The sequence below is a fragment of the Rattus norvegicus genome, chromosome 1, assembly GCF_036323735.1.
Source record: "Rattus norvegicus strain BN/NHsdMcwi chromosome 1, GRCr8, whole genome shotgun sequence".
Taxonomy (NCBI): Eukaryota; Metazoa; Chordata; class Mammalia; order Rodentia; family Muridae; genus Rattus; species Rattus norvegicus.
The window spans coordinates 244,228,588-244,252,449 of NC_086019.1; the positions used below are offsets into that span (position 1 = coordinate 244,228,588).

The 23,862-nt window shown below is 43.0% G+C and overlaps 1 protein-coding gene across 15 annotated transcripts in view; it reads right to left on the bottom strand.

Moving 5' to 3' along the window:
* The window catches only part of Cpeb3 (cytoplasmic polyadenylation element binding protein 3), a 182,076-nt gene that overhangs the window by 66,898 nt on the left and 91,316 nt on the right, over positions 1-23,862 (bottom strand). For 10 of the 15 annotated variants that reach the window (XM_017590350.3, NM_001419825.1, NM_001419824.1 and 7 more), the window contains exons 5-7: positions 18,310-18,333; positions 1,285-1,452; positions 50-139 (exon numbers count right to left, since the gene is read on the bottom strand). In XM_017590350.3, the coding sequence (XP_017445839.1) occupies positions 50-139; positions 1,285-1,452; positions 18,310-18,333 (282 nt within the window). The remainder of the gene's footprint in view (positions 1-49; positions 140-1,284; positions 1,453-18,309; positions 18,334-23,862) is intronic. The other 5 variants (XM_063265169.1, XM_063265176.1, XM_063265178.1 and 2 more) reach the window with 1 other exon arrangement.

Genomic DNA, 23,862 nt, shown 5'->3' on the forward strand with positions numbered 1-23,862 from the left:
AAGACTCGTAAACTGTCTAGCGTCTGAGAGACAGAGGGACGTCCATTACCTTTAGGAGGGAAGTACGACTTGCTCTCCGCTTTATGAGGCCAGTCCACCACAAGAGGTCCAAACCTGCGAAAGCTGGCAGTGATCTCATCTACAAAACAAAGAAGGGATTTATTAAAAGGGGGGAACCTGCAATCATGGGAAACATAAAAGATATCTTTTCATTAAAATATGTCTTAAGGGATGCTCCCCCACCCCCCGCCTTTTGCATTTATTTTCTTTTGAGAGCTTTTCTAAAGTCTCTCAGATGTAAAACCTGCAGAGTAGAGTACCACTGCTAGGAGCATATTTGGTTATGAGTTAATCACGAAAAGTATGATTTTAATTCGAATTCCCTACCTTTTACTGCCAGTAAACTTAATAGGAAACTTGGAAGAAAAACTCTAGTTCTAGCTAAGGTGATCTTTATGTCAAGGAGAGCAGATTTCCAAAATGGAGAATGTTATTGTATTTTTAGGAAAAAAAAAGGTAAAGATGCAGAAGATGTTTCAAATATAATTTCACTAAAATTATATTTGACAGAAGGGATGGCTCAGTGCATAATGGGCCTCGCCATGAAGCCTAACAACCTGAGCTCAATCCCTGGGACTCACATGGGAGGCAAGAAACTCTCATAATTTGTCCTCTGCCCTCCATGGGCTGTGGCATATGCATATCACCCCAACTTAATAAATGTAAACTGAAAAGTATACATGTATGATCTCATCCACATGGAGTCCACCAGTACGGAATCTCTAGGATTGTTTTTGAAACGAGCGATTCTATTGGTAAGGAACACAGCTCTGTTTGGTGACTGAAAGGAAAGTCAACTGTCTCTCTTGTGTATCCAGACTGCCCTCTTCACTAAGACAGATACAAAGGCTGTAGCTCAATTACTTTATCTTCTTTTGGCTGGAAAGAGAAGTTTGTGACCTTGTAACTCCTTCAGTGTAGGTTGTCATTCCTTTAGCAATGGTAAGAAATTTACCTTAATGAAAATCTTACTGACACAATATTAACACAGATATGAGGACAGAGGAAATGAAGCTCTGGCCACCTACAACTTTAATGTGGAGTCTAAAATAGCACATCCAAAGCCTATGAGAACTACAATAGTTCCTTAGCTTTGTCATAGTTCAACTTCATTACACATTCAACATGTGTTTACTGATGCTGGCTTGGAGAAGAGTCAGGGTCTGCTGACACAATGCACAAAAGTCTAGCTCTTGTAAAGTTGTTAATGAATGCATATGGTACCTTCATCGATGTCAGGAGGAAGACCTCCAACAAACACTTTTCTAGAGTAGCGTTCCACTCGTTCCCCATTTTGACATCGAGTGGGAGAACTTAAGCCAGATGATAAGGCCTGATCACCATGGCTGTCATCCAAGAAGGCGTCTTCAAAGGGAAAGAGAGAAGATCGACCTGAAACAAAGTAGCAGTTTCTATAATCAGAATGGCTTTTCTAAAGAACAATGCTGTATCAGAAGCCCATTGTACAACTGAAGCGTATAGAACACAATGTATCCTGAGGCATGGCTTTTCCAATTGAAAACTTAACTGAAGATCACCAAGTACGACCAGGTTTATTTATACTCACAGTCCCCATTGCAGTTACTAAGCATATGTCCTCTAACAAAGAGACACTCTCACCAGACCTCATGCCTAGCTGAAGAGCTGCAGGCAGGTGATGGCTGCATGGGGAGGGAAGATCGTTTTTCTTTGGGGTGTGTCCATTGGTAGGTAAAGGACCCACACCTAATGTAGGTAGCACTACATGGATTCTGACTTATTGAAAGGAAAAGCCCACATAAAACTGGGAGGTCCATGTGTTGGGGGTCTGGAGAAGGATGGAAAGGATTAAAACAATTTTATAAATATATGAAATCTCAAAGAATAAATAAAAATATTATGCTAGTTAGATTATACCCAGTGGGGGTGGTGGTACATGCCTTTACTCCCAGCACTTGGGAGGCAGAGGCAGATGGAGCTCCGTGAGTTTGAGCTACACACAAAGAAACCCTGTGTCATAAAACCAAACAAGGAGAATGTACCCATAAGTTATTTTTTTTCCTTTCTTAAGCCATTTTTGAAAGTACATAGGACAAGCAAAATAAATACTGCGTCATGATCTTTATCTGCTTTTGACAGCGACCTCAGGGTTTTAGTTGTAAAGGTTTGCCCTGATGACAGAAGGTAATTCTGTCTCTTCTAATAGCAGAGCCAAGATAGTTTTCCTGGCATCAAAGGGACGCCAATTTGAAAATAAGCACGGGTAACAATATTGGACAGGGTATGTAAGTGAAAACACTAAATCAAGATGTAGTAATATACTGTGGGTGTGGCTATGACATATTAGCACTATTACTCTAGACTGCATTTTAAATCTCTTTCACACACACAAAACGCAGATCATGGTGGAGCATGGATTTAAATACCAGTACTTTGGAACCCAGAAGCAAGAGGATTTCTGTGAGTTCAAGGCCATCCTGGTCTACAGAGTGAATTTCTCTTGAAGGCTATAGTGATGCCATCTCTCAGAAAAACAAACAAATGAAAAACAACAGCAACAACAGAATCCATAAAGAGTCATGTTCTCTTTTGTTTTTGTTTTTGAGATAAGATCTTTCTGTGTAGCCCTGGCTACTGTGGAACTCATTATGTAGACCAGGCTGGCTCCAAACTCGATGAGATCTGACTGCTTCTGCCCCTACTTGCTAGGATTAGAGGTGTGTGCTATCATGACTAGAAATTATTTTTAATTTGGCAATTATTTTCAATGTGGCTCAAATTACAAAATAATTTTTCTTGTTTTGAGTCTGTGAGTTCCTGGTAAAACTTGCCACCAGTTTCTACTGTCTGAGGGAAGAGGGGGAGGAGGGGCGGGGAAGGGGGGGAGAGAGAATAGATAAGGAAAAGGAGGAGGGAAGAGGAAGAGGAAGGGCAGCAGAAGAAGGGAGAGGAGGAAGGAGAAGGGGGAAAGGAAGAAAAACAAAGGAGGAAAGACGAAAGCCCATCTCTCAGATAAACCTACCCACTTTTACGGAAACAAGCACACAAAGTACCCTCCCGTCTACTCGATCGTCTTTATTTCCCTGAAACCCAGGTTTTGTGACACTATAGGCATCATTCAAGAACAATATAAATAGCCTTAGAAAAATGGCAAACATTTCTTTTGCCAAAAAGTAAAAACACTGCTAATATAACCGTGTCATATTACAACCAACTCAGTGGTGTAAGCCAGGTACTGTTCTGAAGCGTGGAGTCAGTAAAGGCCAGGGGTGGGGTCAGGAGACACTGAAGAGTTCCTATTCATTCTTTACAGCATGGCTACTCAGACAAAGTTTGTCCTTTACAGCACAGGCTTGAACAACAGTAAACTCTCACCCCTCCATGGTTGGTTGATCACAGGAAGTAAAAGAAACAGATCTGCAACAACTGTAGGCAAAATGAGCTTCCCACAGACATTTTCGGACAGCAGCCAGTTACATCTGCCATGCAGTCACACTCGGATCAAATCAGCAGTTCCCCAGAGCATCCATTCCTACCTCTCAATCCCAATTCAAGAAACTGAGATGTGCAAAAGACAAAGGCTGGTAGAGAAGAGGCACAAATGAAAGGTGTGCCAGGCTCCACCTTGTGAAAAAGCAAATGCTGCTTTGCAAGGAGGAAGCATTAACTTGCTCCCAGCACTATCCAGAACGAAGATAACAGAAGTCTTTAACATACAACACTCAGTGGGAAACACCAAGGGAAATATTTATCCCCTTTCCAAGAGCGGCAAAGGACTTCCTGACAAAGGAATATGAGGGGACAGGCAAGTAAGTACAGGCTGGTAACTGAAACTGCAGGTAATGAGAAAGGTCAAGCGACAGTGTGTTCCTCCTGTGGTTTGTAGGAGGGCAATTTTCAACAAAATTTTGTGGAGTGGGAGTTTGAGTAAAATAACTAAAAACCATCACATAAAATCCTGATCTTCCACTTAAATCTGCTTCTCTCTAGAATTCCTTAAATGTCAATATAAACACCACCTGAGAGAGCCTCAGTGGATAAAATAGATACCATAAAATATGGGAACCAAGGTCAGAGCCCCAGCCTGGTGGACATGGTTGCTACCTGTAATCCTAACCTCAGGATGCAGAGACAAGGGATCACTAGAGCAAGCTGGCCAGCTAGGAAGCTCTGGGCTCAAGTGAGAGATCCTGCCTAAATATGGGTAGTTCAAGGTGGAGAATAATCAAGGGAGACAGGTAACATCAACCTCTGACTTCCATGAACCTGCATACATGTACATATACCCATACACATGTGTGCTCTCACACTGCACAATACATATACAGCAAAAAACAAAGGCCTTTTATACACACCCAAACCAATCCAGAAATTTAGTATATAGCCTTCATAATTCATTCTCTCCCGTCCCCCCATCACAAATTTATTTCTCACTAAATTCTACTGACTCAAGCTTCAAAATACTATTTTACTATAAGTCCTGTGACCACTAGTCCTAATGCCCTAATCCAAACCACTATCTCACTTCTTGACTCAGTCTGAGTAGCTACATAAATCCCTTTTCTCACTGATTTCTACCTAGAATCCAATCCTAGCTTTCTTAAGAGAGAGAAGAAGGAAGGAAGGAAGGAAGGAAAGAAGGAAGAAAGGAAGGGAGGGAGGGAGGAAAGGAGGGAGGAAGGGAGGAAGGAAGGAAGGAGGAAAGAAGGAAGGAAGGGAGGGAGGGAGGGAGGAAGGGAGGGAGGGAGGGAGGGAGGAAGGGAGGGAGGAAGGAAGGAGGAAAGAAGGAAGGAAGGGAGGGAGGGAGGGAGGGAGGAAGGAAGGGAGGGAGGGAGGAGGGAAGGAAGGAGGGAAGGGAGGGAGGGAGGAAGGAAGGGAGGAAGGAAGGAAGGGAGGGAGGAAGGAAGGAAGGAAAGAAGGAAGGAAGGGAGGGAGGGAGGAAGGAGGAAAGAAGGAAGGGAGGGAGGGAGGGAGGAAAGAAGGAAGGGAGGGAAAGAAGGAAGGAAGGAAGGGAGGGAGGGAGGAAGGCAGGGAGGAAGGGAGGGAGGGAGGAAGGAAGGGAGGAAGGAAGGAAGGAAGGGAGGGAGGAAGGGAGGAAGGAAGGAAGGAGGAAAGAAGGAAGGGAGGGAGGGAAGGAGGGAGGGAAGGGAGGGAGGAAGGGAGGGAGGGAGGGAGGAAGGGAGGAAGGGAGGGAGGGAGTGAGGGAGGGGAAGGAAGGAGGGAAGGGAGGGAGGAAGGAAGGAAGGAAGGGAGGGAGGGAGGGAGGGAGGGAGGGAGGGAGGAGGGAAGGAAGGAAGGAGGGAAGGGAGGGAGGGAGGGAGGGAGGAAGGAAGGAAGGAAGGAAGGAAGGAAGGAAGGAAGGGAGGGAGGGAGGAGGGAAGGAAGGAGAGAAGCTGAACAACATCAGTCTGAACATGTAACTGTACCCTACATTCTGGACTTCAAAAGCTTTCGGTGACCTTCCACTGCCTTTGGATCAAGTACAAAAACATCACTACAAACTACAAAGTCCCTGCTCACTTCTTCCCTAAAGCAGCTGCTGCTCCTTGCTCAGCAACCTCTCTAATCAGAGTCCTGTGGGTTTCCTGATTACTCTTGCCACAGGTGCCAAGGACACAGTGTTCCTGTAACCTCTAAGCAATCCTTGCTCCAATCATCACTGATTCTTTTATCTGTATGAGTGTTTTGCCTGCATGTGTGTGTGTGTACATTATACTTATGCCCTGGATCCCACAGAGGACAGATATTGCATCAGATCCCCTGGAACTATACTTACAGATGGTTGTGAGCTACTAGGCAGACACTGGGAATCAAACCCAGGTCCTCCCAACAGCAGCGAGTGCTTTTAACTTTTGAGCAATCTCTCCTACCCCACTGTTAATCCCTAATTCTTGAGGTCTCAGCAGCAAAGTCATTTTCTTGTATGGAGCTGTACTGAACCTTTAGATCAGGCGCCCTCCAATCCATGAGAGCATCCTGTGCTTCTCTCTTCAAACATGTTCCCAGTTAACACCATAGCATTGCCTGGGTTTTATTGAGTATTATGCCTCCCCACCCCACTACATTATAATTTCCATTAGGATATAGGTCAAATTAATCTTAACCAGTGCATCTTCTACCTTAGAGTACATTAGAGGGACCTAAAGCATGTTAAACAGGAGGCTGCACCTAAGGAGACAAAGCAGAGGGTGCAGAGTTGACCATGGTGCTTCACCCTTCATCCCAGCCCCTGGGAGCACGAGGAAGGAGGATCATGAGTTTAAGGCTAGCTTGGGGTATGTTAGTAAATTCCAGGCAAGCCTGGACTACAGCATAAGACTATCTCCAAAACAAACAAAAGAATATAGCATGTACAAAGACATGCATTCCTCTGAGCATATCCACTGAGTATGACACAGGAGTCTGAACATGAGAAATGTGACATCCCCTAGGACAGGGCCCCTAGGTGGGGCCTTGACTCCCACTGCTTCCACCTGCACAAGCATTATGTCCCATATTTTGTATTACAGAAACCAATCTTCCCCTTTTAAATCTAATACTGCTCTTTTTTTTTTCTTTTTCTTTTTTCATTTAAAGACAGGGTCGCATATATTCTGGGCTGGCCTCAAACTCTATGTAATTGAGGATGGATCTTAAACTTTAAAAAAAATCATTCATTCATTCATTCACTCACTCACTCATTCATTTATTGTCTGTCATACACACCAGAAGAGCACATCTCATTATAGATGGCTGTGAGCCGCCATGTAGTTGCTGGGAATTGAACTCAGGACCTCTGGAAGAACAGTCAGTGTACTGAGCCATCTCTCCAGCCTTGATCTTAAACTTTTAAGTTTATTTTTAATATGCGTGGGTGTTTTGCCTGCATATATGTCTGTACACCATGTGAATAACTGATACTCTCAGAACCCAAAAACGGTTGTCAAATCTCCCGGGAACCAGAGTTACAGATGGCTGTGAGTATCCTGTGGATAATGGGAATCTCACCTAAGTTCCCTGGACCAGGGAGCCATCTCTCTAGCTTTGACCTTGAACTTCTTTCTGCTCCTTTTGTCTCTACCTCCCAAGGGCTAGGATTCACTACCACATTCGCTTTTTTGTCGTCTTGGGGACGGCGCCCAACTCTCCATGTATGTTAGGCAAACACTCTACCAGCCGAGCTACATCCTCATAAAACATGTTACACACAGTGCTTTTACATGTGTGTCCTGGAAACTATTACACTCTCATCAACTCCATTTTTTAACTTTAAAAAAACTGATCTATTTATTTATTTTGTCTTGCCAGAATCGCTTCTCTAAGCTACCTCTGACTATGTTATGTCCCAAATCCTACAAAAGCTTCTGTCATCTCTACTGGGAACTTGAACCCAAGGAGTAGGGGGATGGGTTGAGATTATGAATAAACCAGTGATTATCCAGATGGCAACGAGGAAGTCTTCAACCAGAGCAGTGAAAAACTCACGGATACTTGAGACATTCTTGAACAAATAAAACCTTGTTTCTCATGACCAACATAACCACAGCTTCCCCAGAGGAAAATAAAAGCAAGAGTTGTAAAACTCTGGACAGTTTCCAAAATCAGTCATGGGGAGTTTAGACACTTCCTAAGACTTCAAAACAATGCCTTTGTCTTAGTAGTGGTGTTTAGAGTGCTCTAGGCCTGAGCAATGAAGGCAGCCTTGGGAATGAAACTGCAACTCGTGAGCACATGGATGATGTTTCTAACTGCAAGTAGGAACTAAGAATATGGGCTCCAGAACCTGACCCTCAGATCCACTAATCTGAATGTGGAGGTTAGGCTTCAAAATCTGCATCACCCAACACCACCCCCAAATCCCAGTGGTTCCTCTGCTAAAGTTTAAGAACCACCAAAACCATATTATCTCTGTCTGCAGCTCAGGGCCACTGAAGAGATCTGTATGAAATGCATGAACCTTAGAGACATCCGAGTTAAGGAAGGTGTATCCTCGTGACTGGAATATGAGATCTCCAGTCAGCTTTACCGTGACATGGCTCCTGGTGCCTGATGGTGAGAAAACTGCTGCGGGAAGTACTTGAAAGACACAACTTGTGGGGATGAGGGAGGGTTAAAGGAAAGGTTCAGTGGCAGAGCACTTAGTCTGCATAAGGTCCCCAGATTCAAGACCCAGCAGAAAAAAAAAGATTGCCAGTTTACATAGAGAGCTGCTCCTGGACAGCCAGGACTATGAGAGAGAGAGAGAGAGAGAGAGAGAGAGAGAGAGAGAGAGAGAGAGAGAGAGAGAGAGAGAGAGAGAACGAACACGCAAGCTAGAGTGGTTCCGTGCTCTGACAGCCATGTGCTTCCCTCTGCTCTAGTCATAAGCTCCTGAAGGGCTGTTTACTTATTTATGTTATAATGTATATGTCTGAGTGTCGTTAGCCATGCGTGTGCAGGATCCCAGAAGAGGATGCTAGATCCCCCTAGTGCTGGAGTCACACAGCTGGTTGTGGGTGCTGAGAACAGAACTGCAGGCCTTTGGCTCTCAATGCTGTTTTGTTATTGTGAGGGGTGATTCTGAACAGGCCAGCGATGCTCTCACTGCTGCAGATTCTCACCAGGGTACGTTAGTGCAGTGGTGATCTGAGCAGTCCACTGAACCCTTGGAGGCTATTATCCATGTAGTCATTTGGTTGGCATAGATCCATGCTCAAAACAAACTGTCCCAGATGGGCTGCCTGGCACACGCCTGACATCTCAGCACTCGGGAGGCTGAGGAGGAAGATCTCACGGCTGAGGCTGCCCCGGCCTGCCGAGTACATCCGAACCTACCCAGGGCGGCAAGACCCTTCCTTAAGTGTGCGCAATAGTGACTGCGTCTGGGATGTGCTGGGAATGGACTGTATGAGATACTGTCTCAAAAAAGGGCTATTCTTAGGGCAACTACTAAATGTTAGTTCCCGGACGTGTAATTAGTAACTGAATCTTAAGAACTGCATGCGAGCTTTGCTGCAGTCCTGCCTCACTACCTAGCAGCCCTCGGAAATATTCCTGTTCTTTACGAGAAACATTCCCCAACACCAAAATGATTTAAACAATCCATACTATATCCTAAAAGACGTATACGCCTATGTAAAGACAGTATGAATTTGAATTAGAACCTCGTGGTACTTCCATAGAAAATCTATATTCAATATTCCAACAGAAGAAACAGAGAAGGCTTCTTGATGGTTCTAACTTGGCCACATGGGTTTCCATCTGCTCCTGGCACATACTCTTAGCTACTGTCCAGAATATACTGTCTGATCCATAAGTCGATGAATAATATTTGAGTGGCAATGACCTGAAGCTAAACGGCCTGCAGAAGTGAAGTGTCAGATGACCTGCACGTCTTCAAGACTGTCCTCGCCAGAAAGCTCCTTCCCACCACAAATGATGGGAAACCAGAGTAGTGGCCACGCTGTGCTTCTAAACACATTCGACCAGCTCTGCTGAAGCCCTTGCTAGGACCGCAGCTGTCCAGGGCAGTTCTGGTCCAACACTTCCACTCTCAGATCCTTTTGGCTCTTGCAAGCAGCTCAGAAATCAGCTTAGGAATTTAACAAAAATGGATGATGAGAAATAGCTTTCTAAAACTAAAACAGTATCTCCACAAAAACTGAAACTGAATAATAGCTTAATCTCCAGTCTTCAGCTTTGGAGGGGACAGATCACCCATCTGGGTTCTACTTCATAATGAAGTAAGTAAGAGACACCAGACTCCCTTGTTGAGCACACATTCTGTTTGCTTGTTTGGTTTTGCTACTTTGTTTTCACACAGGCCTCACTGTGTAGCCCAGGGTGGCCTCACACTCTTGAGCTCCTGTCTAAGCATCTCAGCATCAGGGCGGGGATGGCAAGCCCATGCCACCATGCCTTGCACAGAACTCTTACACAATAAAAACAAATTTAACTTTATATTAAAAAGTGGTAGTCTCAGTCATCATAGGCTTACAAAGCAAATTCTTATTAAAATTTTTTGAGGCAGTGTCTTATTATGTAGCCCTTGCTGGCCTGAAATGGACTATATAGACCAACAAGGCTGTCCTCAAACTCACAGCGATCAGCCCGCCTCTGCGTCTGCTTCCTGCATGTTAGGGTTAAAGATGTGTGCCAACACATCCAGTTACCAGTAAACTCTCAATATCTACTGCAAAGTCTTTCTTCTCACTGCCATTTCAAGTCGTGGCATTAACATTCACCCATAGCTTCTGCCAGAACCCAAACATTACCAAGGTCACCTTCTGCTACATTCAATTCATCCGCACAAAGCCATTCTTCTAATTCCACTGTGTCCTCTCTCTAGGATACATCACTGTCTGTCAATGTCTCTATGACCTCATTCCCATTATACTACCCTAAGTTCCACCATTTCTTAGTACCTTGACATTTTTTAACTAGGCAATCTAGTTAGAAAATCCATTCCTCTTCAAGCGCAGAGCAGTGTTTTTGAAACATAAATTTCATCACTAGGCCCTGCAATGATCTCCTTCCGTACTTGTTGACCAAGCTCAAAATCTCTACAAGAAGTAAAAGGCCAGTAAAAGCAGATTCCCTTCCTCCCTCCAAACTTCTCCTAACACTCCTCAGTTTCAACCATTTCCTTGCCTCAAGTCTTCTTATATTTTTAGATGTGAGCCTAGTCTTCAACAGCTGAGCCAGTTCTCCAACAACCCCCATCCACTTTAAAGATTATTTTATGTATATGAGTATGCTGTCTTCATGAGCACCAGAAGAGGACAATGGATCTCAGGACTGATGGTTGTGAGTCACCATGCTGGGAACTGAACTCAGAAACTCGGAAGTGCTCTTAACCTCTGAGCTATCTCTCTAGCCTATCTCAAGTTTTCTTAAAGATAATAGTCTTACTGAAATATAATTCACATGTCATATACTTCATACATTTAACCAATTAGAAGTTACATTCTATCTTCCTTCAACCACTCAGTTCCAGGCATCACTATTCTTTGAGTCTCAGTAGATGTGCATCTGCAATTTCAGTGGAATGCCGTGCAATTTCAGTGGAATGCCGTGTGACTGACATCCTTTCCCGGCACAGAATATGTTCCAGATTTGTAGATATTGTATTGTGTATTTCTACTTTGCATCAAACCTTTTATACAAGCCATTTCTCCCACCTTCTCCTTTTAAAGGATGCATCTACTTTTATGAACAAATGTTTTACATGATTGTATGTATGGGCAATGAATGCACGGCTGGTATCTGCAGAGGCCAGAGGAGAAGTCACTAAACTATTCCATAGTTTTAGAAGTTTGAAAGTTTCCGTAACTAAAAGCCATACATGGTGGTATATGCCTGCAATCCTAATACTCTAGGTAAGACACTGGAGACTGGGGAATCCTAAGTTCAAAGCCAGCCTAGAATAGATAGTGAGACCCTATCTCAACAAACAAAAAGCCTCAGATATCTCATCCTTTGTGCTTCACTTTAAATATCATCTGACCTCTCCATCGCTGAGATAGGCCATTTCCCATTCTTTCCTTCCTTGTATTTAAAACCAGATGGAGAGAGGAGAGGGTGGAAGAGTTAAAGTTTCCTGTGGCTCCGGCTGACCTACATTCACTCTGTAGCCAAAGGCTGGCCATAAACTCCTAATCTGCCCCTACCTGCCAAGTCCTATAGTTACAAGCCCACAGGACCATGGTTAGTCTTTCTAAAACAATTACTTTCATTACTGTGTTCTGTAAGCTCATGGGTGATGGGACGCATGTGAAAGTTGGTGACAAGTCAGTGTGGCAGGTTCCTTTTATATCTCAATATGGGGTCTGGAAATTGAACCCAGGTCACCAGACTTATTCAGCAAGCGTCTTTACCCATTGGGTCATCTTACTAGTCCCTGGATTTTATCAAATGGATAAAAATATTTCTCTTTTTAATATTTGTCTCATTTATTTACTGTCTCTGTCCCATCTAGAGCAAATTCCAAGCAAAGTGAGAGACCATGTCTGGAGTAAAAGATGCAAACATTTAATGACCACAATTAAGAGAGGGCACAGGACTCCATTTTCATTCTTCCTCTGCTTCCTCCCACACCGATTTCTCACAACAGTGAAAAGCAAGTGACCCTCCTTCTTTAAAAGGGGAACAAGAATACCCTTGGCAGGGAATAGAGAAGCAAAGATTAAAACAGACACAGAAGGAACACCCATTCAGAGCCTGCCCCACATGTGGCCCATACATATACAGCCACCCAATTAGACAAGATGGATGAGGCAAAGAAGTGCAGACCGACAGGAGCCGGATGTAGATCGCTCCTGAGAGACACAGCCAGAATACAGCAAACACAGAGGCGAATGCCAGCAGCAAACCACTGAACTGAGAATAGGTCCCCTGTTGAAGGAATCAGAGAAAGAACTGGAAGAGCTTGAAGGGGCTCGAGACCCCATATGAACAACAATGCCAAGCAACCAGAGCTTCCAGGGACTAAGCCACTACCTAAAGACTATACATGGACTGACCCTGGACTCTGACTTCATAGGTAGCAGTGAATATCCTAGTAAGAGCACCAGTGGAAGGGGAAGCCCTAGGTCCTGCTAAGACTGAACACCCAGTGAACTAGATTGTTGGGGGGAGGGTGGCGAGGGGGGGAGGATTGGGGAGGGGAACACCCATAAAGAAGGGGAGGAGGGAGAGGGATGTTTGCCCAGAAACCGGGAAAGGGAATTAACACTCGAAATGTATATAAGAAATACTCAAGTTAAAAAAAAAAAAAAAAAAGAAAAGAAAAGCAAGTGACCAAACCACTCTCCTTCTCTTTCCTGTTTGTCTCCTCTCCCTCTCTTTCCTAGTATTTTCCATCACTACACCGACCAATAGCATTCAAGAGATTTTTTCATAAAATTATATTCTTCAACCCATGTCTGGTTCACTCCAGAACCATTATGTGTGTCTTTCAATAATTAAGCTCACGGAGCTCAGTGTGCATTGGCATACTGCCAGGCTTGAACCATGGTCTCACCAGCATGGCAGCAACCCCTCTCATAGCTGGCTTGCCACAGAGAGATACCCTCAACTTTAGAATGCACATTTGTTTTTATTAAATCTTAGAACTTCTTGCTGGAGAGATGGCTGAGTGGTTAAAAGCACTTCCAAAGGTCCTGACTTCAATTCCCAGCAACCACATAGTGACTCACAACCATCTGTAATGGGAGTCTCATACCCTCTTTGGCATATAAGTGTACAAATAGATAAAGAGAACATGCTTGCACTTGCACACACACACACACACACACACACACACACACACACACAATCTTTAAAGGGCTGGAGAGATGGCTCAGCAATTAAGGGCACTGACTATTCTTCCAGAGGTCCTGAGTTCAATTCCCAGCAACCACTTGGTGGCTCACAAGCATCTGTAATGTGATCAGATGCCTTCTTCTGGTGTGTCTGAAGACAGTGACAGTGTACTCATATAAATAAAATAAATAAATAAATCTTAAAAAAAAGAACCTCTTAATTAATTAGGTCATCCATTAGAGTACATGTGTTTATGGCCTAAATATGTATAATAGTAACTCCAACCTTTCTTCACATTTGCTCACTTAATACTGTTCAAATAGAAACTTATGGATTTTCCTTGCTGCTATATAACTAAAAAATTCTGTTAAATATCAAGAACACTGGTGTAGAGCTGGAGTTACAGTTCAATGGTAGAACACATAGTTATCATGCATAACAACTTGGGTTCAGCTAAACACAACAGTGTACAGACAGACAGACAGACAGACACACACACACACACACACACACACACACACGTACCACGGGCACGGTTAAGCATCTTGTAGACAGATATCTTCATGAGCTCCCAAGAACTCATGCTCATGTGAAATCTAAAATCACAATACATAGTAAATGTGTAAGCAGCAAGCGTGGTAGCATCTACCTGCAAGCTCAGCTCTGGGGAGACTAAAAGTAGAAGCACTGTTACGCGTGTGAGGAACCATGCACAGTGCATACCGGCTACAGGGGTGACACAGAGAGAACCTAGTAAAAGGGAGGAGGAGGAGGAGAAAGAAGGTAGGAAGCAGAAGAGGGGACTCATGAAAGCAAAGATCTTACACGGCACAGCTAACAGACTGGTTTCCAACAGAGTTGAACACGCATTAAACTTGTTAGAGGAAGAATATTCCTGAAGGATATATAATGTAATTAATAAAAGTGGGCAGTAATAAAAAGACTGACTCTTATTTCCAGTATTCTTAGTCGCTCACAGAGTTCTCCACCCCGCCGGTCCCCTCGTGCTGAGGATTAGAGTCAGGACCTCAGCCATGACAGCGAAGGCTCTACCACTGAGCTGCAGCCCCACCTAACCCTTCCGTCCACTGTTTTCCTCCACCCCCTTCCTCATCCAGCTCCGACATATCTGTGCCCAGAGACTTGCCTCCTGATTCAAAAGCCATTTATCACAACAGCATGGGCCATCTCACCACCAGGTTTTCCTCAAGATGGCTTCATGCAAACTCAGGACATGACAGTCTCGCCGCTACCCTCTCCCCTTAGCTGAAAAACACACACTGGGTGCACTGCTTCCAGCTCTTTGTCCGGTATCCAAAGAGCTCCTGAAATGCTCCCTACTCCAGAGTTATTAGAAGATTCCCCTGGCATAGTTTTTGTTTACCAAACTCAAATCTTTCATGTATATTCCATTCCTAAAGAGTTCACTAACATGCATATATGACACAGAGGTTATGAGGTACAGTAAGGCTCTATTCTTTTCTACTGTGTTTGAGTTCATGTATTATATGTGGGTGTGATACGTGTGGGTGAGGAGCATGCAGTGGACAGCTCTGAGTCAGCCATCCACTGTTGCGAGTTCTTGAGAGCAAACTCATGTGTCAGGTGTGTACAACATGTACTTAACCTGCTCTCAACTGTCCCACTTGCCCCTCAAGTTCTAGTCTTAATTCTAAGTAGGACGATGTAGTTAACATACATCAATCAGTCTACTTTTTAGATATTTTTTGTGAGCAGTCTAGACACTAACTTGATCCTTACAACATGAATGAACAGCATTACAAGCCTGTCAGTTCATCAGAATTACATGATATAGGGCTGGGACACACACACACACACACACACACACGCACGCACGCACGCACGCACGCACGCACGCACGCACGCACGCACGCACGCACGCACGCACGCACGCACGCACGCACGCGCGCGCAGGCAAAGACCCATACACATAACAAATTTTAAAAAGTGAAGTCATTTAAAAAGAAAGAAAAAGGCTTGGATTTGGCTCACACTGATGACTATGATTTAGAAGAAAGGAGGAGTGGTCAGTCAGTGCTTGGTAACAATCAGAGGGCAGCAAAGCACACAGACTGATCAGAGAAAGACAGAGAGAAGAGAGGCTGCAGCTGATCGGAGATGGAGCACGGGAACCCTCAATGGGGAACAGACTGACATGGCACAAAGACAGCTGACATGAGAGCCACCGAGAGAGAGGCAAGCTGAGAGACCAGAGGCAAGCCTCGGCAGGCGACTGAGCAGTGCGTGAGGAAGGGCAGTCCTCACCTCTCCCTCCATGGAGAAACGTTCTAGTCCCCACCCCTCCTACATTTTCTACCAACATGAAACAAGCATGGCACAGAAAGGTATTAATAGTTACTGCTAGGATTTTACTCTTTGAAATTAAAAGTAAAAAAGGCAAAGCCAGAAATGCAGCTTAGTGATAAGTCATTGCCTGGTGTATTTTATGAGGCATTGGCTTTGTGCTCCAACATCCAAATAAAAAAATGAATAGGAATGGCTATAAAATTGTGGTATCTAATCCTATGGATTAAAAGCAATCAAGTTCCTCTGGCCTTCACCCCAAGTGCTGGGACTGCTGGGGTGCACCCCACACCCGCTCTCACTCTGTGCTGGGAGCAGAGCCCGGGGCTCCAGGAATGCCAGGCAAACATTCTATTAACTGAGCTGCTCCCCCACTCCAGGACTGCAGTTTCCCATCTGAAGGTGCTCATGTGAACATACAAGGTCTTTGTCATACATGTTGTAAGAAGTGCCTGAGATTAAAAGACTATGCTGAAAAATCAATATTTTTCTCGGAATAATATTTTTACATCTAGGCGATTTCATCTTTATATGGTAAGATGGAGGCCAGTTTTCAAGTTCCTAAGCCAAAGAAGATAGGGCTCGCCGGGTGTGGGGGCGAGGCCAACTCACGGAAACCAGCTAGGAGCCTTTCTCATTCCATGGCCACGGTGAAACTTAGCATGTAACTTATTACAAAGGAAGCACTTTAAGTTCAGAGGAAATTCCCAAAAATATGTATCCATTTCACATGACTTATGTCACAAAATCACGGGCTAAGTTACATTGCTATTTCAATGTTGTTTTGTGCTCTGAAAAGGTATGATCTTCATGCTAGTTGGGTTGATTCACTGTAACTAAATTACTTATCCCTGCACAATATTTATATTTTAACCTCTATTTCTTGTTTGTGACAATAAAAATTTTAAGGTGTGATTTACTGTATAGAGAACATGGCTGCATTCATTGTAGAGTTCAGTAAACTGTCCTACTTGTCCTACCTTTAGGACAAATTCTGGGAGAAGAGAAACGTAATCAGTGTACCTAGGTAGTAAGGTCTACAATGATGTCAAGATAGGAGATCTATTAAAGGTCTTTACCTTTATGATTAAGGCACATAAAAATATTTACAATCTACTGTTTATTGCACTATTATTTTAAATGCAAGTGACCGGGGGTGTACTGCTTTGCCTGAAGACCTTTTTGACAAAACAACAAAAACAGAACAACGACAACAAAAAACTCATTATCCATCATTTGTAAGTCTTCTGGTTCTAAAGGAAAGCAGTTATGTTCTACAGATAAAATTTATGTAAATAAAAGTTATTTTATACCAAAAACCAAATTCAAAGATATACTTCCCCAAAGTAAAAGTGATTATTTGTTTGTTTTGTTTTTTGTTTTTTTTGGAGCTGGGGACCGAACCCAGGGCCTTGCGCTTGTTAGGCAAGCACTCTACCACTGAGCCAAATCCCCAACCCCTGTAAAAGTGATTATAAATTAATGTTTCATCACACATACATTAAATTTAGCCAATATGCACTTATCCAGTAATATTTACTAGGTAATAATAAAATACTATCAATTTAATATCCTCTTTATTCTTTCTTTATGACAAGCAAAGTCAAAAATATTCTAATCAAAGGTAAACATTAGCAAATATGAGACAAGAAGACAGATTCTAATTTTGGCTCTAGATTTAACTGAGGTCACACAGCAAGCCAGCACCATCTTCCCCAGCTTTTACATTTGTGGAATGCTTCACAGACATGTGCACCTTTTCTTAAAGCTTCAACTTCTGAGATTATGAAGTTGGACACGATTGGGTCTATTACTTCATAATTTGCAGATGAGGAAACCAGAGTCACAGATTTTGACTACAACCCAGGTGTTTGCTCTAAATTCCAACTTTCCCGTCTGCTAGGTTTCCTCTTGCTACTTCTTCAAACCATTCGTAGTTACAGATGTGGAAATGCTCAGGGGCTTATAGCATTACACAAATGAAAGCTATATTATCTTAGTTTAGGTTTTACAGGGACTAAAGCAATTTTTGTGGTACCTCTTTAAAGAAAAACGCACACACATACACACACACAAATCATAGGTGAAGACCTTGGAAGGGGCCTAAACTGTAAGCTTCCCCTAACTTTAGGAGACGCTTGCTTTTGGATGCAATGACAACAAAAAAATTCACCAGACAACTTAGTAAAATCAAAAATCATCCCCCAAACTTAGCCTCTACCCTCTAAATCATATGAAAAAAATACAGAAATACAGGGCCAAAAATCCCACATATACTTGGCCTTTATTTTCCCATGTTCATCCACAAAACTCCAAACAACAAAAACTTCTAGATAAAGCTGTCTTTGCTGTATCTTTGTTATATTAAAAAACAAATTACTGCTGGGGATTTAGCTCAGTGGTAGAGCGCTTACCTAGGAAGCGCAAGGCCCTGGGTTCGGTCCCCAGCTCCGAAAAAAAGAACAACAACAAAAAAAAAAAAAACAAAAAAAAACAAAAAAAAAAAAACAAATTACTGATAAACAGAAAAATCATTATAATAAAATAATCTTTTCTAAAATAGTTAAGCTAGAACATCAGACCATACATTAATTACTGTCTTATACAGACAAGCATAAACACACACATACTCATACTTACTCACAGTTTGGCAAGCAAAAGATCTCATTTAAAAAAAAAAATTACCTCGTCTCCGCCCATAGCTCCTGGCTGCATGTAAACACAGAAAAAAACCATGGGTATTTGTATCAAAATGGTGAATTCAGAAATTAAAAAAAGATGTTCACACAAACGTTTTCTAAGTATTCTTGACATTGTTAATCTGGAGACACTGTTCAACTTCACTGCTAACACACTGGGGGAAATCCTTCATGAAGCATTAAGCACTGTCAGAGCAAGTCACCTGGCTGTGGCAGCCGCTCCAAGGGTGCTGAGTTTGCCCGGTTTTGTAAGAGATTATATTGGGAATACTGGGGCCTGCTAGCTGTATCAGTCACAGATAAGAGCTCCTTAAAAATAATTTGTAAATCTTCTTTTGAACTTTATGTTACCATCAGGCATTACTCAGGAAAAATATTATTCCAAAGATGTAAAAGTTGTGGCCTATGATGGGCATTCCAAGCTTCTACCTTCACGCATGCATGCTTCACCAATGCCCTGAAAGTGTACATATGTGCACCTGCATGTGCACATACATAGAGAATCATGTGTCTTCCTTAACTGCTCACCACTTTATTTGCTTAGGCAAGGTCTCCTGTTGAACCAAGAGCTTGCTGAGTGAGCTTACCCTGGGGATCTACCCACTGTTGTGCTGGGATTACAAGCATGCATGCTAACCTAAATTCTAGAAACCTAAAACTCCAGTCCTCTCCCACTTAGCTGGGCAAGTGCTTGAACCCAGTGAGCCATATCCCAGCCTAGTTTCTGTAAAATTCCTAGCGAACTTTCTCTTACTCTCTGCATTGCTCTCTATGTCACATCATAGATCATATCATATCATATCACATCATATCATATCATATCATATCATATCATATCATATCATATCATATATCATATCATAGAAGGGAGAAAACACTAAGTTTTATATCTGTAAAATGAAAAGCAGCCAAGGTCACAGCTCTGGCTCTCACAAGGTGGTCTGCAATAACAGAACTCAGAAGGCTGGCTTCTTCACTGCTTAGCTCCATGTTTAGCAGCTGGACTGTGGCTTTCTCTATCGCCACTTATCAACAGTGACACTTCGGAATAAAGATTTTGAAATCGGACCTCCAGTTATATAAAAACAAATGAGAACTGAAATCTACTTTTTGAAGCATAAAATACCATGAACTTCATTTACCCTGAAAAGGTTCATAATTTGTAGAGAATGAGAAGGGGAAAGCACACACTCCTTGAAGACTCCAGATTTTTCAACATCATCAAAACTACTCACCAGGTCTTTCTGCTTGGCCACCTCGCTATGACCCCCACACCTTTGTCCTCTCTCCTTTCCCCCACTCAGAGATGAGAAGGGTTACCTCATTCAGGTTTTATCTCTGCCCTCCCTCATATTTCCCCAACCCTACTACAACCCACAGCAAACACTTCTTGTCTCCTCTCCAAGAAGAGGACTTCACTTCTCGTTAGTTGGAATGTGGAACTTATTTCTCCAAGTCAGGTGTCTTAAGTTATAGCTGGCTTCCTAGCAGGACCCCACAATAGCTTGCTTCACCCACAACAAGAGGGACAAACTAGTGCCGATGGGTTAACTAACATTCTGAATGAGGCAGAGTAAATCTGACACTCCGATGGGTTAACTAACATTCTGAATGAGGCAGAGTAAATCTGACAGTCCGATGGGTTAACTAACTAACATTCTGAATGAGGCAGAGTAAATCTGACTGACACTCTATCCCTGTCCCTTCGTCTCTTCTCTCCCATTCCCAGTGATGTCATATTGCCTGACAAATCACTAAAAAAATCTTTACTGAGAGAAAAATAAAAAAAGTATTCTGTGTTTCAAATTTATTCAGTGTTCTCAACAAAAATCCACCACCATCGTCTCTTATTTGGAGGCAGAAATACCATGAAAAAATATCTGATTAGAATTCAAAAGTACCAGCGACCACTGGTTCTTAGCAGTTCAGCTACAGACAAACGCCTGGTAACACAAACTGAATAGATCCAGACAGGCCTCAGGGGACTTGGAGAGGGAAAGAGGTGCAAAAGGCCTCCATGGGGCCTTGAATTAAAGTTTTTATTAAAGTCCATGATGTTTACAGATTCTTCTCATTTTCCACTTCTGAATAATGGGCTTCTGAAGGAAGGACAGTGCTGGTTTTGTCCTGATACTGTTTGTATTTTGATGCTAATTTTGCTTCCTTAAGAGGGGCTAGACCTTCTCCCCATTTTAACTGGTCAAATGAAGGCTGAGCCTGTGATTGGGCAGCGGAAGGGAAAGGTGGGGCTGGAGGTTTTGGAGAGGGGTGGGAGAGGGAGTCTGAGGAAGAGGAGGTAGAAAGAAGATGGAGCACAACCACATGGCCTGGAGAAGCCACAAGTAGCTAGAGATTTCGTTAACTGGGGAATAGAGTAGTGCAGTGGTAGACCTGCCCAATCTAGGCGTGCAGCTTATGAACAGTGCAACAGAGTTGTGTGTTACTTGCACGGCCATATTGGGGTTGGAGATTTACGGAATAGACATGAAATTTAAGAAGCAATCTGAGACACTTAAATTTATTTCTGACCCTCACTGAGGAATTTAAACGTCCCATCCCGGACCTAACCAGTATTTTATCTGCAATACCTATGGTATTATTTGAATAGAAGCTAAAAATGAATGTTCATTGTACGTTTCATACTTATTAATATGATTTAGTGTAACATCCACGTTTACAGCTTTTCTCTGTTGCTTTGTTTTTTATTTTGCTTTTGTTGAGACAGGGTCTTGGTATACAGCTGCGGCTGGCCTGGAACTCACAGAGACCTGCCTGCCTCTACCTCAGAGGTAGGTAGGTGTGTGTGTGTGTGTGTGTGTGTGTGTGTGTGTGTGTGTGTGTGTGTATCTGTGTCTCAATTACTAGGTTTCCAACATAAAAGCTGTAGGTGATACTGTTATGGTACCACACCAAGAGTTTTGAATTGGGAGGGGAGATAGCTCAGCTGGTCCAGTGTTTGCTGTTCAAGCATGAGGCCATGTTTGAATTCCTAACAGCCACATAAAAAGCTGAATATGACCACACACGCCTATAATCAAAGCACAAGGGAGGCCAACTAGCCTAGCCAAATTAGTGCGCTATCGGTTCAGCAAGAGACCCTGTCACAAAAAAGAAAGGTAGAGTCTGAGAGAGGAACACACCTGACGCCGGTGACCTACTGACGTCGATGGCCTCTGCCTGCCATCCACCTATGTGTGCCTTCATGAACACTTGAGCATGCATACACACAAGACTGGATACCAAGTTGTCCTGAACAAGCGCAGCCTCTTAGCAGAGTATACAGTCAACAGGGAGAACAGTGTCATGCTAGATAGTCTCAGAACACAGGCCAGACTGACAGCAACTTGAAATCTGATGAACTTGTTTACATAAGGACTATTTGTGAACAGTTCAGTTAGTCAATGCTCCCATTAGAGAACGGTAATGAATTCTGAAGAACATGGAAATAAAAAATAGTGCTTTCCTCTAGATATAAATACAACTTTAAGGAAGAATTCTGAATATAAAATCTTCAAATGAAAGACAGGAGAAATAAGGTGATATTATAATCTTTAAAAAATGGAAAAACAAAAACTTTACATCAGCCAACACAAAATGAACTACATTAAAAAACAACAAGGAAGGGGGTTGGGGATTTGGCTCAGTGGTAGAGCGCTTGCCTAGCAAGCACAAGGCCCTGGGTTCGGTCCCCAGCTCCAGAAAAAAAATATTAAAAAAAAAAAAAAGAAGAAGACAAAGGGAGATTCTGTCTGCAGATGCTTCTAAAGGAGCAAGGGTTAACATACCCGTCCTTCCTTCCACTTACTACTGGGACCAATAAAGTTACTGTACCACTTTAAAACAAAAGTGCCTCACTGGACCTCACCGTGTTTGTTTAATCACAGCCTCAGAAGGCAGAGGTAGACAGATCTCTGTGTGTTCAAGGCCAGCCTGGTCTATACAGTGAGTTTCAGGACAGCAAGGGCTATATATAAGTGAGACATTGTCTCAAAAACAGAACAGAACAGGAGTGTGGCTCGAATCAGATGTTTGGGCTCCCCTGATTTACACAGCAGATCCCAGGTCAGCCAGGGTGGCCTCTGCCCTCACATGCTGAGATTACAGGTGTGCACCTCACGCACATGGCATGACGAATTTAATCCTTTTTCATGCACCATCTGTGAATATATTAATACAGTAAGATGCAACTTTTTCTTCTATTTACTCCAAGAACTTATTTTTTAAAGTAGTGTCAAGTACCCATATGATTTGGTGCATGCCAAGCAAACACTGGACTACACCCCCATCGCTGATTTATTTTTATTAAATCTTTGTGTGAGTACACATTTGTACCGTGCATGTGACTTTGTGTGGATCTGGAAGACAACCTTGGGTGTCACTGCTTAAGTACTGTACACTTGGCCTAGAACTAGACAACTGGCTGGCCAGTGATACACAAGGGTCCTCCTGCCTTAGCTTCCCCACAGCCAGTACAAACTCATGCTACCACAGCCAGATTATTTACGTGGGTTCTGGGGATCAAACATAGTTCAGGCCTTGCAAGACAAGCACTTTACCAATAAGCTAGCCCTAATTGTTTTCAAAATTTTTATTCTGGGTTTTATATACAGAAATGGGTCTCACTGTGACATTTTCAAACATGTATACCCCATGCTACCATGTTCTTGTTTGTCCCACACTGTCCCTCTTGTTGGTCTCCTTCCTACCACCAAATAGTGTCACCTTCTGCTTTTATGACATATGTGGTTTATTCTCTCTTGTCCCCCCCCCCCTTTACACATCTTTGCCTCTTATAGTCTCCCCTCTTCTTCGGTGGTGTGGTGGTATGTGTATGTGTGTACGCGTGTGTGCATGTGTTGATTCTGCATGAGAAAATGTTTTTCTAGGATGGGCTTATTTTACCTAACATAATGATTCACTCATCTCCCACGTGTCATAATTTCACTTGTCTTCATAAATGAAATTTCATCTTATATATGTACCACATTTTAAAAACACAGGATCTTACTATGCATCCTTGATTGTCCTGCAACATTCTATTACAAACTCGAGAGCTCTGCCTGTCTCTGCAGTGCTGGGATTAAGGGAATGTGTTATAATGCCCATGTTCCACATTTTCTCATCTACTGATGGACACTTGGGCTGGCAGCAATAAACATGGATGAGTCTCTATCTCTGTGGAATCCTGACTTACAGTCCTGAGTGTATACCCAGGAGTGTCACTGCTAGATGACATATACAGGAGTTCTGGGTTTTAGAACCCTCCATACTGAGTGCCATAGTGGCCACACAGATTAGCTTCCCATCAGCCATGTACAAGGGCTTCTCACATCTTTGTATCTGTCCTTTGCTTGAGACAGGGTTTCTCACTCTGTAGCCCAGGCTGACCTCAAACTCCTTCCTCTGTGCCTCTCAAGCAGCAGGGCCACATATGTGAGTTACCACACCGGGCTATTTTCATTTGTTTTCTTGATGATAGCCACTTTGACTGGGGTGAGATAAAATCAAGGCAGTTATAGTTTGCATTCACTTTACGGCT